The 20,059-nt window shown below is 44.0% G+C and overlaps 1 protein-coding gene across 1 annotated transcript in view; it reads right to left on the reverse strand.

Moving 5' to 3' along the window:
• Positions 1-20,059, reverse strand: part of LOC126426455 (uncharacterized) — a 125,014-nt gene that overhangs the window by 93,613 nt on the left and 11,342 nt on the right. Inside the window, exons 3-6 of the mRNA XM_050088369.1 lie at positions 18,833-18,936; positions 12,737-12,847; positions 5,794-6,034; positions 956-1,211 (exon numbers count right to left, since the gene is read on the reverse strand). Of these exons, the coding sequence (XP_049944326.1) occupies positions 956-1,211; positions 5,794-6,034; positions 12,737-12,847; positions 18,833-18,936 (712 nt within the window). The remainder of the gene's footprint in view (positions 1-955; positions 1,212-5,793; positions 6,035-12,736; positions 12,848-18,832; positions 18,937-20,059) is intronic.

The raw sequence follows: 20,059 nt of genomic DNA on the forward strand, positions 1-20,059 counted from the left end.
ATGTGACTGTCTTACTATAAGTTAATGATGTATGGAAAGAATGGGAATCATGCACCAGCTAGTTGTACTTCACAAGTTTATTCGAATCCTTACCTAGGTTTAAACAGATATGAACCTTTCTTCCTTGGAAGAAGTAGTAACGTGTGTAAACTTATTGTGTGAAAAGAGAAAACAGGTCATAAAGCTCAGTCAACACTAAAATGACCCATATAAATGCTAAGGTACATCCACATGGCTTAATGAACAGTAAAGCAAGGTAAAAGTGTGAATAAACATCCGACGTGCCACTGGTTGGCTGTTCGATTCCTATGGCTTCCATAATTTTACTGTTGCTGACTGCTGCCATGTTAGAAATTTTAATTACGTATATACAGCAAACGTTGTGGAGTATTACTGTAATCTGGTGGTGCAGGGTGTTGACTCTATAATTGCTTCTTTCGAAAAGTAATTAATTTAGCCACTTGCAGCGTTTATTGTTCACTTTTGAACTAATTTATAACTAACAACGATATCGAGCTACAGCTGTTGTCATCTCAAACGACACTGTACTTTTATTGATTTTTGTACGGTTGAGAAATAGGAATATAAATTCAATTTTAGTAATGCAAGCAGTCTCGATGAAAAGCTTTTATTGTTAGTTACCGCTTGCAGTCTTTGACTGTCATCATCAGATGATTTACTGTCTGCTGTAGCGATATGAGGAGACAGCGAGCGGAGAGAGACGTATGCCACGAGGTACATTCCATTGACTGCTCGGTGGAAAGTGTCAACAGAAGAGGCGGCGGCAGAAGGTATTAGCGCGCTTCCTCTTTGGGTCTCACAAATGTGCCCTTATTGACAGATAGTTAGTGTCGCAAAATAGGAAAAGTAGGTGGGAGTATTGAGAATAAATTTAAGGAGAGGAGAAACAATTAGTTGTACAGTTAGTAGTAATGGCATCGAGTGGTCTACATACCTCGGTACAGAGCAGGAGTCTATACAGTCGTCAGCGATCCGGCAGTCGAGCTGCTTGACGAGTTCCTCGGATTCGCGTGACGTGAGGCGGCGGAGCTGCGCCAGGGCGCCGGCGCACCCCCCTCCCTCCACCGCTCCACCTGCTGGCGGCGGCGGCAGTCCGGAGTCCCAGATGCGGGCTGCCATGCGCTGCGCAGCTGACCACGCGGGGGGCGGCTGCTCCGGGCTGCCGCACGTTGCGAACCCCGGTGGCCAATCTGCAAAACGTTCGTCAGTCACCTCGAGCTCTGCACTCGTGACTCACGAGCTTCCATGGGCTACTCATATGCACATCAGTACCAGCAGCTACTGAAAGTGAAACACTAAGAGAGCTGCAGCCAACGACAATCGACACGGCGTGAGGTGTGCTGCACACTTTTACAAGCAAAAGGTCAACAAGTCAGCTGACTGTCAGCACGGCGGCCATTGCTGCGGCTCCCCTTGACGAGGGAGCGGGAAGAGCTGCGCCGACAGTACAACACTGGACACTGTGCCGTCATTCCGTATGAGCCGAGGTTCTTACTGCAGCATCGGTGTGGACGGTTCGTGCATCCAGGCCCTGAGCAGAGCGGAGAATGCCACGTTGCACTCTCGCCTATCTTACGGGGAGTCACTCGGTATACAATACGTAACTGGTTACACTGGTCGCAGCTGTTACATTTCTGAGTCCTTGAGACAACTCGCTTGCGATATTTTCGACATCCTTTCAACAAAATAATTTAATGTCGCATGTCAGGCATGCTGTTCTGCCCCAGCTTGACAGAGTTAGCACCGCTACCACAGGAAAGTGCGAAGTACCTGGCTAGGCGCAGACCGTAATATTTAAGTGAAAATCACACTTATCGTTATCTGGTTTGATTGGCGAGATTGGGAATAAGACATATGGACCCGTGCTCATAAACCTTTGCAGAACGCCAGCGCAGACACAGTCTCACGTTGGTGTCAGAGCTGGCAGTGCGGGGCTGGAGAGGAGACTCCAGGCTGGCCGAGAGGCAGCTGGGCTGCGGGCGGCAGGGCGCCCCAGACTGGAGCGGCAGCCGGTGGGAGCCTTTCCTGGTGACTTCAGATCTCCAGTCCAGGCTGGGCCGTGAATGACGACCCCAGGCATTCTGTACTCTCATCTCCTGGAGCGCCGCACACTTAGCCTGTCTCATCACAGTCTACCTGCCAAGTACTGCGTCACAGTCAAATAACTGCAGCCAGAAAAGCTGGAATTCCCAATGATGTAAACGGCATACCACTCTCCTCTCGCTTTAATCTCTGGGATCCGCCTCTGAGCTGTATTTTCCTCTTAGCTGTAGCCGTGTTTACCCAGGGTATCTCGTTAGGTAAGTAGCAGAGGCGCTATCATTCGTTGCTCTGTACACTTCCGACACAGTAGTTGCACTTCTGTCCCCTTGTACTTGTGTGGGAACGTTCTGCGCTTACGGAGCTGGGAGGAAACAAATGTAATAGCTAAGTACTCATCAAATGTTGAGATCATTTTAGAAATAATCGAACTGAAATTGTCGACCGATGTGCAAGTGTGGTTGACATACGGTTCCTCGCCGCAAATAAAGCAGCAATGAAGGCACTGAGTGGCAGAGAGTGGCTTTGCACTAAAAGGTGCTAATCTGTTCTCACCTGCCAGAAAGTTTATGGCAGAGTGTCTGGACACACAAAAGGTATTCTGCCTGCTCATTCCCTCACGAGGGACTCAAGTCTTTTTGAGCAAATGTGTGACAAAACCCACAGTGAGTTAGACTGCAAAATGAAGCAAAAGGAAAGAAGAAAGCTTAATGTCTCTATAAAGGAACAGACGGTTAGCCCGCGCAGCTACACTCGTCAGATCCGCTTCGCTTAGGGAGTCGAGCTAAGGCTACCTCGGCGGTGAGCTGACCTCGCCGGTAAACGTTCTGAAAGTTTCGTACCAGCCCAGTGAGACTGCTAATTCTGATGACGTCTCTCGCCGTCGGTGTGGCTACCGGGCTGTAAACATACAAACAGTCGCTTCTGATAGGACTGTGGGCAGCTGCTACTGTTAACCGAAAAATCGGGATGCCATTGCTGTATGCCTATTGTAAATAACCACTGCGAACGTTCGAGTAATGCACACCTGATATCAATGAACGTAATTGACTCGTACAGAGGGAAGTCCACGCTCCTGGCACAACACGGAGGCCTCCGCCTCGTTGTGTCTGAGGGCCGACTGACTCACTTGGCGCTCTCTGTAACCTGCGATGTATTCTCGCGAGAGCTTGTCCCCGTCAACTGTGCAGCGATACTTGAAGCTTCCCGTACTGGAATAATGCCTCAGTTACGGCCAATGCTTCAGGGACTTTCCCTGACAATTTCTGTAACGAAAGGAAACTACTCCTATTGTGATTAAGCGAAAGTTTGTTTACGGCCGACTGGCGCGCCTCCTCCACGTACTCCCCGACCTGTGTGTCTGGCTGCAGGCAGGCCGGCCTCCCACGCAGCGGGCCACGGCCCCCACCCCCGCACTGGGCGACTCGCGCCGCGGGCCGCTCGCGTTCTCCGGCCGTGGGAACACACTCCAGCCACAGCCTGAAACCTCTATAAGTCTGGAAACTCTATAAGCCCCAGAAAACAGCTGGTTGTATGTAATGAAACAATCGTCTTTCGATTCTGCCTCCTATGAGATCATTTTTTCTGTATCTTTAGTTTTTATCGTGTGATATTTTAACTTGTTCAAATAGCAAGTGTATGTGTGAAAGCATTACCCGGGGACTGATAACGCTCACTTTCTCTTCTGAACCACCGTGAGGAAGTTAATGATCGTTCCTTCAGCAGAGAGGAGCGGGGGCAAAGGTGCTACAGATACACTGGCGGAAAAGAAAATCTCAGCAAAAAATAAAAATTACTGTAGAGGAATGAGATTGCGGGCGTACATCGCTCTAGATGACACACCTTATAGCTTCGAAGGGAACCATGAAGTACAAAAGCCGCTGCCTCAGCTCGAGGTAAAGCAAAGGTGAAAAAGCCGAAGTAAGGCATCCTGCAGCTCTTTTAATGTAAATGTTTGTAAAAGTAACATTTGCATTTCCTGGTCAACTCCCACCAATAACCCATTTTATTTTCCGTGTTTGCTGTAAGCTACGGGTAAAGACACAAGCTGGAAATGCACTTGCATGTCAGATGTGACAGCGTTCGGCGGCGCACATATTGCCCACGATGCTAACACAACACTGGCTGATGATGCCAACAGGGGGCGGGACTGGAGCTGTCAAATGATGTCGACAGCACGAGGCTGCGGAGCGTAGCTGAACTGCTTAGTTGACGAGTAACTCACCACAGTGCTACAGTGCTAGTGCTGTTGATACAAAGCAGAGGAATGGCGCCGATAAACAAAGCAAACATTGCGTTATATCTTCAGAAACAGTAGCCAAAGTCGAGATTTGATCAGAAAGGAACTCAAGAAATTTCGCTGAGTGTGAAAGAAGTGGCGCATGAGTCAGTGGAATGCGTGGTGTCGTGCGAACAGTGTACAAGGAGAGTGCAGTGATGGCGGTACGTGCACGGCACTGGAAAGTTGTACTGAAACAGGCGTGCTGTGGTTCACCGTCGTTGTCGGACAGAGGGCCGCAGCTCCCGTTTCCAGTCAAACGTAGTGAAGGACAGTCGTTTTCCAAGGAGCGGATACTAAACATAATTGCGTACTTGGAAAATCGCAGACAGCATAGCAAAAGAACAATTACGAACATATTTTGAACAAGTCTGCAGAAATATGACCGTTAGTGTGTAAGGAAAACTACAGACATTCAACGGAGGACAAGGCTCACTTGCGCGTTTCAAGGATGCTCGACATACATTACAGAGATTTACAAAGAAGCAGTGGATGCTTACATGACGTCAAACAATGCTACAGAAGTGTGAGACGTGAGATAATGAAATTTCGAAGAAAGCGTCAACTTGACGATGCACAGCAAACTACAGGATCGACCGAAATATTTGTAGATGAGATAAGCAAATTTGCCCCGTCGTTGAGTAAGGAATTTGTTTTCAACTGCAGCCAATCGGCATTTGAAGAGGAAACGTACATGAAAGGGACCCTGGAAATTAGAGGTACCAAGAGAGATCAATCAAGATTATCTATTATCAATTCGCATTCGTATACAGTTATGCCGACTGATTAAGCAGACGGTAAATTGGCTGGAACGCTATTTATTGCTCTGCGCCCTTTGATTCTTTCTCGTGTGTGTAATTTTGGCAGGGGCCGTAGGGAATATTTACGTCACAGCAAACAAAAGTGGGAGAACAGACGTAAGAGAACTACAGCTATTGTATGATCACTGCTTTTGGCCAATAGCTCGTCAAAATAGGTGTTTTTTCTTGATTCCTAGGCTGCACATAGAAATCATACTCCTAAAGAACAAGCTACCGCTCCTGGAAAGTGTGTGACGTAGCAGTTCGTACCACCTGGAACCTCCAGATGAATACTACCTCCAGATGTCTGTCTTTTCTGTGCGTATGAAACATATTATAACACTACCTGCAGCAACGCCTTAAAGGACAGCCAGTTTTACGATAAGCTCCAAGACAGGCTGTTTCGCATTCGGTTGCACGCCATCACTTTCCTTCAGTTCTCGTCACCCTGTTACACCAATGTCATTTTTATACGTATTCCTTAACAGTGGATACCTAGCTGAGCGTCCTCATAATAAACGTAGTCCTTCACTGTCAGTCAGAAAACGTGTAATTTTTAATAACAGCATATGTAAGCCAAGCCGCCTGTGAGTGTTTGATAATTGGACTGTGCATAACGTCTTATGAATCCGTACAGCACGAAAGAACACTTACTGGGATGGAGACAGTACTGCCAGTCTAGCACAGATCCACCGATACTGAGCGCCGGGCGTTTGTCCATGTCCCAGCAGACGCACTCCAGCACCGAGTAGGTCCCGTTTGCTGCAAGCAGAGCTGCCACTGTGGCAATTACGCCCGCCGGCTGCATTGTCCGCTGTCGACACTGGGGAGCAAACAGAAGCAGTGCGCGCCGCAGGGAGCGCGCGCTCAATATGACGGCGGGCGCAGCGGAAGTCTGCCGCAGGACGGCCAAACCACGGGAAGCGTGGCGTGACGCCTCTCATCCGGATGACCGCCGTATTCCTGTCTTCCTGGTGATAGTTCGCAAAAGTCGTCGAGTAAAACAATCTGCCCTTCCTCATGAAAGGCGTTCTGCTGTTCCTAATCTATAAAAACGATTTAGGAGGCAATCTGAGTAGCCATTGTTTGCAGATGATGTTGTCTTTTACCATCTAGTAAAGTCATCAGAAGATCAAAGCAATAGCAAAATGATTTAGAGTGTGTACCGGTGCGGTGCGTAAAGTGGCACTTGATTATAAATAATAAAAAGTGTTATGTCATCCACAGGAGAACTAGAAGGAACCCGTTAAATTTCTTTTACTCGATTAGTCACACAAATCGAAAGGGTGCCGTTTCAGCTAAATGCCAAGGTATTACAATTAGGGCCAACTTAAATAGGAACGATCAAATAGAAAATCTTGTAGGGAAGACTGTGTTTTGTTTGCAGAACACCTAGACAAAGCGACAAGCCCACTAAGGAGATTGTCACTTAGTGATGCTAGAAGAACCCTCCGCCACACACGGTCGGGTGTCACGCGGAGTACTGGTGTAGATGCAGATGTACATCTACAACTCCACACATACTCCGTAAGTCGCAATATGGTGCATGGTGGAAGTTTCCTTGCACCATCACTAGCCATTTTCTTCCCTGTTACGCTCGTAAATACAGCAATGGAAAAGCGACTCCCTTTATGCCTCCATCATCATCATCAATCATCTGCTATATTAGCAGGTCCTTTGCCTCTCCATTTTCTGCGATCCATTGCCTCCTTCTTACAGCTGCGGTATGTTGTACCGTCCATTATGTCATCCAGTATCTGAAGTGTCCTCCTTCCTCGCTTCCTTTTCCCTTCTACATTACCTTCTACAACTGTTTTTATCAGTCCGTCATTCTTTATTAATATATGCCCAATCCAATTTACTTTTCTTCTCTTTATTACATCTAGCAACTATCTTTTCTCTCCCACTCATCTCAATACCTCTTCATTTATTACTCTGTCCATCCAACTTATTCTTTCCATACTCCGCCATGTTCACATCTCAGGAGCCTCCAGCCTTTCTCTGTTTTTCTTCCTCAAAACCCATGTTTCACGGCCATACAGAATAACACTCCATACAAAACATTTTATCTTTTCCTCAATTCTCTGTCCACACTGCTGCAGAAAATTCTCCTTTTCTTATCAAATGCCTCTTTTACCACTGCTATCCTTGTTTTCATTTCTGTGGTGCACTTCCAGTCGGTGCCTATCCTTCTTCCAAGATACTTAAAATTTAGCACCTGTTCTAATATTTCTCCATTCAGCATAATTTTTATTTCTTTATTTTCTCCTGGTGCCAATACTTTTGTTTTCTTTGTGTTAATTTTCATTCCATAATGGCGTCAATGGTGTCCACTAAATCCTGTAATTGTTTTTCCCCTGTGGCTAGAAGGACAATGTCATCAGCAAACCTCAAACACCCTACTCTTCTTCAATTTCTACTCCTTTGTCATCTAATGTGCATTGGGCAATCATATTTTCCAAGTAGACATTGAAAACGGTAGGTGATAGACAGCATCGTTGTCTTAGTCTTTTTCCTAGTCCGATCCAGTTTGTACTTTCTCCCCTCATTTTAAGTGAGGCTTTTTGATTAAGACATAATGAGTCTTCTGGTTTTCCAGTCCACTCTCTTTTCTCTCATTACAGTCGCCAGCCTGTCCCAAGCCACATTGTCATATGCCTTTTCTAGATCGGTGAAGCACATTTAGAGGTCTCTTACTTTTTCAATAAACCTTCCTCCCAAGATTCGTAGGAGCCCCACTGCATCTCTGGTGTCCGTATTCCGTCTAAAGCCAAAGTGCTCCCTGCCAAGATTCTCCTCCATTACTTTTTCAAGTCTGTTATTAATTATTCTTAACATCATTTTGGCTGCATTTGAAATGAGGCTGATTGTCGTGTGCTCACTGCATTTCTTGGTTCCTTGTTTTTTCGGTAATGGAATCATTAGTTTTGTCAGAAAGTCCTCAGGCCATTTACCACTGTCACATATTTTATTCATAACCTCAATATTTCCCTTCTTCCATCTTGTTTCAAGCATTTTAATATTTCTCCCGGTATCTGTACGTACAGCTTTACCATTTTTCATTGCAGCTATGCCAGACATTACTTCTTCCATTATGATGATTGGCCCTTCCTTTCTGGTCATCATTTACACTGTTAAGTAATTCAAGTTCCACGTTTCCGGTTTGCGATCTGTGTCATATAGCTCTTTTAGATACTCTTCCCATCTCTGGAGGACATCGTCACGATCTTCGTACACTACCTTTTCGTCTTTACTCAAAATTTCCATAGTAGCACTCCCTGCTCTGTTTTAATCCCATGTCATAATCTTTACTCTGTCATACAGTAAGTCGTATCTTCCCTTCCTGTCCAGTTCTTCGATTGCATTACATTCCTCTTAGACATTTTTTCCTAGCCTGCTCTGTTTCTCTTTGCAGTTCATTATTTAACCTTGGGTACATCTTTCTTGCATCTTCAATGTTCTTGTTTTTAAATTTTCTTCTCTCCTCCACATTGTAAATCATTCCTTGTGTGACCTCTCGTTTCTTTTCCCTTTTACATCTGCTATATTTTGCTGTCCTGCTTTAATGATTTCTTCTTTGAGCATATTCCAGTATTCTTTGACATTATCAGGTGGTTCTTTGCCTCTTAATGTGTTTAGAAACTCAAGTACTGCATGTTTGTAATTTTTTCTTTGTTGGATATTATCTTCTCTAGATCCCACTTCTTCACCATGACTCCACAGGCACCCAAATTTCTCTGTTAGTGCTCCTTAAGCGAAATGGACGTTGACGCCAGTGAAATCGTTCTGCACTCAGCTTCTAATGTCGGTTCTCTAAATTTCCTCTATAATTTTTCCAGAAATAATACCGTCTTCGCTACAGGGGCTCCTATTTTCGTTCACAAACCACCTCAATAACACTAGCATGTTGTTCGATCCTGGAGGTAACAACTCTGGCTGCACAGTTAAATTGCTTCGGCGTCTTTCCTTAATAAGACCTTGTGCGGATCCAAAACACTCAAACAGCGCTCAAGAACGGGTTGTACTAGTGTCCTACATTTTGTTTTCTACAAATGAACCATTCTTTCCTAAAATTCTCTACTCGAAGTCGAGCATTCACCTTCTCTGCTGCACCCTTAGATGCTCATTTCATTTCACATCACTTTGCAACGTGACACCTAGATATTTCATCAACGTGAATGTGAAGCAGCGCGCTGCTAATTCTGTATTCGAATATTTCTCCATTTGGATCTAACTATAATTCATCTTACCAACTAGAAATTTTGAAGTCATCTTGTACCCTCCTACAGTCACTCAACACTTAGACGTCCCTGTACGCTACAGCATCATCAGCTCATCCTGTCTGTCAGATTACGTTCTGCCGCACTCCTGGCGATACCTTTGTCTCTCATGAACACTCGCTGTCGAGTGCAAAGTAAGGGATTCTGCTATTAAGAAATTTGCGTTCCACTCCCATATCTAGAAACCTTTTCTGTGTGATCGTTCATCCGTTAAGAGACTGCAGTGAGGCACTGTATCACAGGATCACAGTGGACTGCTAGCAAAATCGCTGCCTCGGGATCCGTCAGTACTTTTCTTCCGGTGTCATATTACAGCAGACACATATCCGTATGTCGCCTTGCCGTCCACTCACCCTTCCCTCCCCACTCCAATCCCCCCTACATTACCCTCCCCGACACTGTTCTCGCCCAATAAAGATCATTTCAGGTCTGTGTAAAGTAGTGAAAAGAACGTCACAAAGTGCAGTCAGCAGGGATGGTCCGAAAAACCAAACATACTCGACAATACCTATGTATTTTTTCAGGAGGGCAACGAACTACAACTGGAATGCAGCAGCAAGCCACAGAGTATCTTCCAGATTTATCAGACCTGCAGTCTTTCTCCTATTATACACAGACATCAGACCTTCCTCAAGCCGGCAAGTCTCAGTTATGTTGCGGAAGTGTAATGCTTTTCACCAACACATATATATATAATGTGACTTATTCTATTTAAACGCGTCAATGTAGGTCCAGAACCCGACAGTGACGTTGGGATGGCTGTAGAAATAGAAAAATTTTATGTACAGTGTGGTGCATTTCAATCACGAACTGATATTAAAATGTATGGGAGGAGGGTTTCAACAGTATATATGTACAGGGAAGGCCGCGCGGGATTAGCTGAGCGGTCTAAGGCGCTGCAGTCATGGACTGTGTGGTTGGCGCTGGCGGAGGTTCGAGTCCTCCCTCGGGCATGGGTGTGTGTGTTTGTCCTTAGGACCATTTAGGTTAAGTAGTGTGCAAGCTTAGGGACTGATGACCTTAGCAGCTAAGTCCCATAAGATTTCACAGACATTTTTTGTACAGGGAAGCTATGATTGAATTAAAGTCAGGGGATATGCGCATTTAAATAAAACATTTGAGTGTGGGGAATTTGGATGATCTATACTGCATCTCAGCAACTGCTACAGACAGACTGAGGTGCTGGTATCTGAATGTAAGAGGAGCGTAGCGCAGTGCTACCAGCACAGCCATGCATGAATACCCACCCACCTCCGCAGGGGTCGGAACCCCTGCAACCCATCGATAGATTATAATCAATAAAGACTGAATTAATTGAACTAATAGATAATAATTGTAAATGATAGTAGAGTTATAATTTAAAAAAATCTCACGAGATAGATAAGGATGGTTCGCAACTTTATATTAAACAATAAAACAGACACTACCACAGAGTGAACAAAAGAGAATATAAAAGTACAACAGAGAGCGTCCCAGAGTGGCCCAGAGAGCATCCCACAGTGCAGCAGAGAGGATCCCAGAGTGCCCCAGTGAGCTGAAACACCAAGAAGAATCGCTTCTCGGCTTTTGGCAAGATCAATGTGTAGTAGTCTGTACGAGATAAGAAAATGCTGTACCAGCAGAGCGTATTACTGTCCAGTTCACTGAAGTAGAATTCAGGGATGGTATGTCTACTAATACATATGTTGAGGCACTTGCTGAACAGAATACTATACAAGCTGAATTTTTTAGACTTGTATGAAGCAACATCTGGGAAAACTTTTCACTACACAATGAGTATAAAACGTACATACACTCCTGGAAATTGAAATAAGAACACCGTGAATTCATTGTCCCAGGAAGGGGAAACTTTATTGACACATTCCTGGGGTCAGATACATCACATGATCACACTGACAGAACCACAGGCACATAGACACAGGCAACAGAGCATGCACAATGTCGGCACTAGTACAGTGTATATCCACCTTTCGCAGCAATGCAGGCTGCTATTCTCCCATGGAGACGATCGTAGAGATGCTGGATGTAGTCCTGTGGAACGGCTTGCCATACCATTCCCACCTGGCGCTTCAGTTGGATCAGCGTTCGTGCTGGACGTGCAGACCGCGTGAGACGACGCTTCATCCAGTCCCGAACATGCTCAATGGGGGACAGATCCGGAGATCTTGCTGGCCAGGGTAGTTGACTTACACCTTCTAGAGCACGTTGGGTGGCACGGGATACATGCGGACGTGCATTGTCCTGTTGGAACAGCAAGTTCCCTTGCCGGTCTAGGAATGGTAGAACGATGGGTTCGATGACGGTTTGGATGTACCGTGCACTATTCAGTGTCCCCTCGACGATCACCAGTGGTGTACGGCCAGTGTAGGAGATCGCTCCCCACACCATGATGCCGGGTGTTGGCCCTGTGTGCCTCGGTCGTATGCAGTCCTGATTGCGGCGCTCACCTGCACGGCGCCAAACACGCATACGACCATCATTGGCACCAAGGCAGAAGCGACTCTCATCGCTGAAGACGACACGTCTCCATTCGTCCCTCCATTCACACCTGTCGCGACACCACTGGAGGCGGGCTGCACGATGTTGGGGCGTGAGCGGAAGACGGCCTAACGGTATGCGGGACCGTAGCCCAGCTTCATGGAGACGGTTGCGAATGGTCCTCGCCGATACCCCAGGAGCAACAGTGTCCCTAATTTGCTGGGAAGTGGTGGTGCTGTCCCCTACGGCACTGCGTAGGATCCTACGGTCTTGGCGTGCATCCGTGCGTCGCTGCGGTCCGGTCCCAGGTCGACGGGCACGTGCACCCTCCGCCGACCACTGGCGACAACATCGATGTACTGTGGAGACCTCACGCCCCACGTGTTGAGCAATTCGGCGATACGTCCACCCGGCCTCCCGCATGCCCACTATACGCCCTCGCTCAAAGTCCGTCAACTGCACATACGGTTCACGTCCACGCTGTCGCGGCATGCTACCAGCGTTAAAGACTGCGATGGAGCTCCGTATGCCACGGCAAACTGGCTGACACTGACGGGGGCGGTGCACAAATGCTGCGCAGCTAGCGCCATTCGACGGCCAACACCGCGGTTCCTGGTGTGTCCGCTGTGCCGTGCGTGTGATCATTGCTTGTACAGTCCTCTCACAGTGTCCGGAGCAAGTATGGTGGGTCTGACACACCGGTGTCAATGTGTTCTATTTTCCATTTCCGGGAGTGTATGTAAGTAAAGAAAATACAAAATAAATTGTTCTTCCTGCCTCACTGCATACCAATCCTCACCATTCAAGTGCATATAAACGTGCCATGAGCCAGTGCTTACTCGGAAGTCTCCAGCACTGGGCGCAAGACGCCTGTGTGGGGCAGCGGCGCACGGGTCGGCTGGGCAGTGCTGTGGCGAGCTGCCGCCGCGGGCCCCACCTGGCCACATGAGCTTAAAACCAGCGAAGATCCCGTCACATACTCCCCGCCCACCCCACTTAAGCTCCACCCCTGATCAGCAAGATGCTCCGCCCAACTGGTGCAAAACGATACACATCGTCGCAGATATGTTACTCCTAGAACGAGAACTAGAAAATGAACAATTTCCAACGTATAAGGCAAAGACTTTAAGTTTCAGGTATTACTGTAAACGTTTACAGACACGACTACGATTATAACTGTGTGTTATTGATGAAGTAGAAGTGTCTATAACTTAAAATGGATTTCCGGTATCTAATGGTATTTACAACAAGCGGAACAAAAAATCACAAATGATTTAAAATAATAAACGAAAGCGAAGTACAAACGTGCTGTCTGTTAATTATAATGTGAGCCAATTACCATCAAATTAATCGCTTAATGTAACGTGATCTTTCGGGAAAGCTACACTTCGCAAATAATGTGGTTCGAAATGTTACGTATGTCGGTAATAAAAGCTTACGATGCCGCAGATGGCAACACAGTTTATTTCTTTTATTCCTCCAAAAAAAACTTTCCAGATTATAAGACACAGAACAAACACAAACCAAAACAGCACAGTAAAAATACTGTAATATGTCAGTACAGACATAAATGTAAGCTTTATCCACCAAACAGCTTGCACTATTTGCATTAGCTTCACTGTCTTGTTTCTAGTCTCTGTATCTCAAACATCCAAAAATTCTGCTACAGAATAGAAGCAATAATGTAATAAGAATAGACAGGCCTACTTGTTTACAATATCCTCACTTGACTTAATATCTTTGTTTATAAAATGTAGCTTGAGTCATTAGGCCTAAAGAAATGAAGAATATAAAAATCATACTGATAACAAAAGCGTTATGAAGACAGTCGTATTTTCCATACATGACACATGAGGTGTTTCATTAATATGGTATTTGCGTCTGTATGTAAAGTTAGAAGTAAGTATATTGCAACCTATGAATTATTGTTATAATTACCAAATACTTCAATGGACCGACTAATTCGCTTCAAAATTATGTACTATTTATTGATCTACTTTCAGTTTATCTGTAGTGATTTAAATGTTGTGTGGGTGCAGGAGTGCCTTAAGAAGTAGGAACTCTTATTTTGTATACTTGCTGTAGTGTCCGTTCTTCTTGCGAAAATGAATATTTAGTGTTTTCAGTGATACTTTTTCTTAAAAGCGATTCGTTTAATATAAATCCCAATACTCGCGACGTAGGCCGAAATTTTGTGTTACATAAACATTAAAATATCTTCTTAAGTGTTCTTAATAATTTACATTTCGTTAAAACAAGGCAGCTGTTAGTTCCAGTAGTGTCTATTCTGTCTGTTCTTACCAGAAAAGAGTAATTAAACGTTTTAATTCATTTTTATCAACACAGTTCGTATTTGTTACTGGTTAGACAGACGTGATGTAGGCATAAAATTTCTGAATTGCTAACGTTTAAAAACGTATCTAAACATTCTTTATAACGTGATTCTCCAAAACCAAAGCTATTAGTAATTAATTCTTCTGCCACTGTACCTGTAAACCGGAACGTAAACAGCGGCAACAACACAAAACAATTTATCATTGTGTGTGTGTGTGTGGTTACAGCCAATCTCACGTCCTTGACAAATTTGAACTTAATTCTTCTATCGAATCCAATCATGAGTGAGAAATACAGGAGCTGTTATAGAATAGTGAATTGGGTGATTTGTTGCCAGTCCTGTAGAAAATATTCTCACTGAGGTGGGGGGGGGGGGGGGGGGGGAGGGGAGATGCAGTGGGGAGAACTCTGGGAAATCAAAAGAGGCTCACTTCTGGAAATGCAGAGTATGCAGTAGGAACATTTTGTCTGAAGAATAGAAAAGGAAGCAAGTAGGAATTGATCAGGATCAAGAGAGATAAAGGGGAGGACAGTGGTTAAGAACTGGCAGTAGGTAGGAAGAAAGAGAATGTGATCTGATAGTTTTATTATCAACGCCAGAAACAGGTATTTACTACTGCCAGAGTTCAGTGGAGAAGAGCCTCGGGTAGGACTAGCAGCAGGAAATGTACAATACATTTCAACCAATGTCAGGAAGCCTAGGAGTATACAATGAGTTGGGAAGAAAAAAATGTGGTGCTGCTAGGTAGTAGTCATGGGCAAGATGTAGGCCTCAGTTACAGAAAAAATTAGGGTAGCATACAAGGTCACGAGTGCATTCAAACTAAATTCAGGGCTTAAGGTCTTTAGCTACGGATTTCTCAAAAGATGACCATGTGGTGATGGTGGGTAGGGGTTGGAAACAGTTGGGACAGGAATGGGGCATAAGACATAGGTGGTGACCTGGATAAGACAGTTTCCCTGACACATGGCACAAATGCACACTTTGATGAGTTGTCCCAGTGTCATGATCAGCCATACCTATATGGAACTTTGAAGCAGATTAATGTGGAGTTACAGAAGACACTGATGGCAGCCAGGTTCACACATGTTGCTGTCATGCCAGTCAATACCATCATGGTGTGTCACTAGAGATGACCTAGTCCTAAGCAGGAAGAGGAAGAGAAGATTGGTACAGCAGATTCACCATAGTATACGGGGTGTACCTAGGCCCAAGCATTATGAAACATTTGCTGTCATACACGGAAGAAGTAGATCGTTTTTCTAATAAATCCAGATAACAGATTTCCCCAACTAAAGAGTATCTGCAGCAGATAAAAAAATCTGATACAATAGTTTATAATATGGATATTTTTACATGTCATAAGAAAACAAGAACCCATCAGAAGAAGTATCATGGGACGTTCCAGAGACTTAACAACTCTTCATCAAATCATACAATCAATAAAACATAAAATACAACAGTCTGAAGGTGAGATCCAGTCCTTGTACTGCACAGTAGTTTCTGTCACTGAGCACTGGTTTAAAGACACAGAAATCAAACATGTATTATTAGCATTGTATGTAAGGACAGACCCTTACCACGGGGCTACTTCGAAAGGGTTGAGGATTGTGCATTTATACAAGAAAAGAAATGTGGCTCAAATCAAGGTGTGTCCTTACTACAATAAGTGAAGACAAACACTTTGAAATATCAGATACTGAATTAACAGGGCTTGATACAACCAGAAAATTAATCATATTGTGTGTGTATCAAATTCCACTTTGAAATATCAGCTAATGAATTAACAGGGCTTGATACAACCAGAAAATTAATCATACTGTGTGTGTATCAAAGTCCTAGTAGCAGTGTGGGAACTTTTTTCAATAAATTAACAGAAGTTCTAAAAGCCTCAGACACTAAAGTAAACAAACCTTTCTGTTGAGACATAAACACAAATATCAAAACAAAACAAGTAGAACCTTCATCAATATACTTCAGAGTTTTCGCATGTCCCTGTTGGTCAATGGTGTAATAAATATTACTGCAGTGACTCCATTGGTGATTGACACTGTGGCCACAAACATGGACAGGGAAAAGTGTGATGTAGCTGAAAAATATCTTCGGCTGTCAGACCATTTCTGGTAAATAAGAACAGTAAAATCTGGCATGGGAAAATCTCCAAATCTGCAAGTTTGCAAAAGACATCTATCAGAAATAAAAAATAGAAGATATTTGAAAATAACAAGCAAAACAAAGTTGAGATGAATTATATGGAGAAACTGGTGGAAATGTGAAAATCTCTAAATTCTCAACATTTTTAAATTGAATTTTGAAAAGACATTTCGAAAGGTACCTACATCATATCAATGTCTCACAAAACAAATGGATAATGGCAGATATTAAAAAGTCCTCATAAGCCATTAAATACCTCAGGTCCATGAAAAACAGTTATAATGATTCAGAGTTCCTAAATAATTATCTGAATGCTATTCAGATCCCTGACTTCAGCCGTCGCACGGACGCCAAAATGGAAAATATTGAAATAAACGATATCGGAATTGAAAAACAACTGCTATCACTTAGTAGCGGAAAAGCATCCGGACCAGACGAGATACCCTTAAGATTCTACAGTGATTATGCTAAAGAACTTGCCCCCTTTCTATCAGCAATTTATCGTAGATCGCTGGAAGAACGTAAAGTACCTAGCGACTGGAAGAAAGCGCAGGTCGTTCCCATTTTCAAGAAGGGTCATAAATCAGATGCGAATAATTATAGGCCTATTTCGCTTACGTCAATCTGTTGTAGAATAATGGAACATGTTTTGTATTCTCGTATTATGACGTTCTTAGATAATACAAATCTCCTTCATCATAACCAACATGGATTCCGCAAACAGAGATCGTGTGAAACTCAGCTCGCCCTATTTGCCCAAGAAATTCACAGTGCCGTAGACACTGGCGAGCAGATTGATGCCGTATTCCTGGACTTCAGGAAGGCATTTGATACGGTTCCGCACTTACGTTTAGTGAAAAAAATACGAGCTTACGGAATATCGGACCAGGTTTGTGATTGGATTCAGGATTTCCTAGAAGAAAGAACACAACATGTCATTCTTAACGGTTCAAAATCTGCAGATGTAGAGGTAATTTCGGGAGTACCGCAGGGAAGCGTGATAGGACCTTTATTGTTTACAATATACATAAATGACTTAGTTGACAACATCGGTAGCTCCGTGAGGCTATTTGCAGATGACACGGTTGTCTACAAGAAAGTAGCAACATCAGAAGACTCGTACGTACTCCAGGAGGACCTGCAGAGGATTAATGCATGGTGCGACAGCTGGCAGCTTTCCCTAAACGTAGATAAATGTAATATAATGCGCATACATAGGGGCAGAAATCCATTCCAGTACGATTATGCCATAGGTGGTAAATCATTGGAAGCGGTAACGACCGTAAAATACTTAGGAGTTACTATCCGGAGCGATCTGAAGTGGAATGATCACATAAAACAAATAGTGGGAAAAACAGGCGCCAGGTTGAGATTCATAGGAAGAATTCTAAGAAAATGTGACTCATCGACGAAAGAAGTAGCTTACAAAACGCTTGTTCGTCCGATTCTTGAGTATTGCTCATCAGTATGGGACCCTTACCAGGTTGGATTAATAGAAGAGATAGACATGATCCAGCGAAAAGCAGCGCGATTCGTCATGGGGACACTTAGTCAGCGCGAGAGCGTTACGGAGATGCTGAACAAGCTCCAGTGGCGGACACTTCAAGAAAGGCGTTACGCAATACGGAGAGGTTTATTATCGAAATTACGAGAGAGCACATTCCGGGAAGAGATGGGCAACATATTACCACCGCCCACATATATCTCGCGTAATGATCACAACGAAAAGATCCGAGAAATTAGAGCAAATACGGAGACTTACAAGCAGTCGTTCTTCCCACGCACAATTCGTGAATGGAACAGGGAAGGGGGGGATCAGATAGTGGTACAATAAGTACCCTCCGCCACACACCGTAAGGTGGCTCGCGGAGTATAGATGTAGATGTAGATGTAGATAAAACTATCAGGGCTCAAGTACGTAATGGTATGGTTTTGATGATGGGAGAAGGCAGGGATCTTCTGAGAAGGTTTCCCCAACTCCCCCATTTTGGCTGAGCTGGTATAGGTGGCGGTCGTGTGTGCGTGAGATGTGCTTGCTTGTGTGAATGAATGATGTGTTTCTCTTTATCTGTGGACGAAAGCTTGTGTTTAAGTGTGTTTTAATTGTGTCTGTCTGCAACTTAACATATAAACCTTTTGGTAAGCAGCAATGTGTCTTTTCCTACACTGTTGATATCCTTCCCTGGAGTTTCTGTTGTTTGAATTTTGACAATATACTTTAATAAGGGGCCTGTTTAATGGCATACTACTTATAGAAAAGGAAACAGTGAAGCTGGCTTCTATACTCCAAATAGTAGAAAGGATAATATGTAGAGACCTCATGGACATGATTTTAAAATATGCAACAGCTTATCGATGGATCATGGATGCAGTACAAGTCACTTGTAGGAACAATAAACACCTGGAAAAACTGTTACATTCATTATGATTTAGCATTCCTACTTACCACAGTATGTAAACACAGGTAGTATTGTGTACAGTGGTTAGGGCATTCATCATCAGCACCATGTGATGTTTTAAATTTCACTAGTTGGGTGTTATGGTAATGATCTGCAAGGGTAAGACATCTTACAGCAAATATGTTGAGGCACACATGAAGCAGGCAGCATGTACCTCATTGGTGCACATTGACTATTTCAGATACCTCTCAGATTTGAGAAGTTATTACCCTATTTTCCAAGCAGAGAACGATTGTAATAAGTAAAAATAATGAAAGGAATCACATTCAATTGACTCTGATATTAATTGTAGGTCACCAAATCAAAGCATTTGTGGCCTATGCTGTTACAGTGGTGAGGACAGTGTGGGGATGTTGAACCACTGGCTCTAACCCCCAATATTATTGCTGCCCTATACTGCAGCAAGAAGAACTGTCTCTTTGCCAGATCAATTCTCTTTAGTTCGCACTCTATGCTACATCCATTGTGTATATGCTGCAAGAATAAAAGTATTCGTAGCAAGTGCTGAGTGATTATTTATCATCATAATTACCAGCTCCTCACTGCCTACAACATCAACAGAAACATATGCACTAGCCAACTCTCAAAAAACAGTCAAAATACTCCTCTTTCAAGTGATCTTGTCATAAGGAAATAAGAGTAGTGGTCATGGCAACTGGAAGATTATGGAAGAAAATGTTTCAATGTCAAACTCTAGTGGTAGGCTTGCTACCCAAAAGCCAAATACTCCCCAACCCACGCAACACCGATGCTTCCACATTTGCGTCTGTAAGTCCTGCTTTTCCTACCCCTCGGATCAGTTGCCCACTGTCAAAAAAAAAAAAGGTTCAAATGTGTGTGAAATCTTATGGGACTTAACTGCTAAGGTCATCAGTCTCTAAGCTTACACACCACTTAACCTAAATTATCCTAAAGACAAACACACACACTCATGCCTGAGGGAGGACTCGAACCTCCACCGGGATCAGCCACACAGTCCATGACTGCAGTGCCTTAGACCGCTTGGCTAATCGTGTGTGGCCCCACTGTCACAATAGAATGGTAGAAGAAACAAAGTAGATAAAATTGCTCCCATGTAATGGGCTACAGAATTCACATAGAGGAAATGAAGCTCATAGTGCTGGAAAGACCGTTGTGTCTCTGTTTGCATGGAACATTTTTGAACCTATTGACACTCCTGTGATGGTAGACAATAGCCTCCACTGAAGAGAAGA

The sequence above is a fragment of the Schistocerca serialis genome, chromosome 11, assembly GCF_023864345.2.
Source record: "Schistocerca serialis cubense isolate TAMUIC-IGC-003099 chromosome 11, iqSchSeri2.2, whole genome shotgun sequence".
Taxonomy (NCBI): Eukaryota; Metazoa; Arthropoda; class Insecta; order Orthoptera; family Acrididae; genus Schistocerca; species Schistocerca serialis.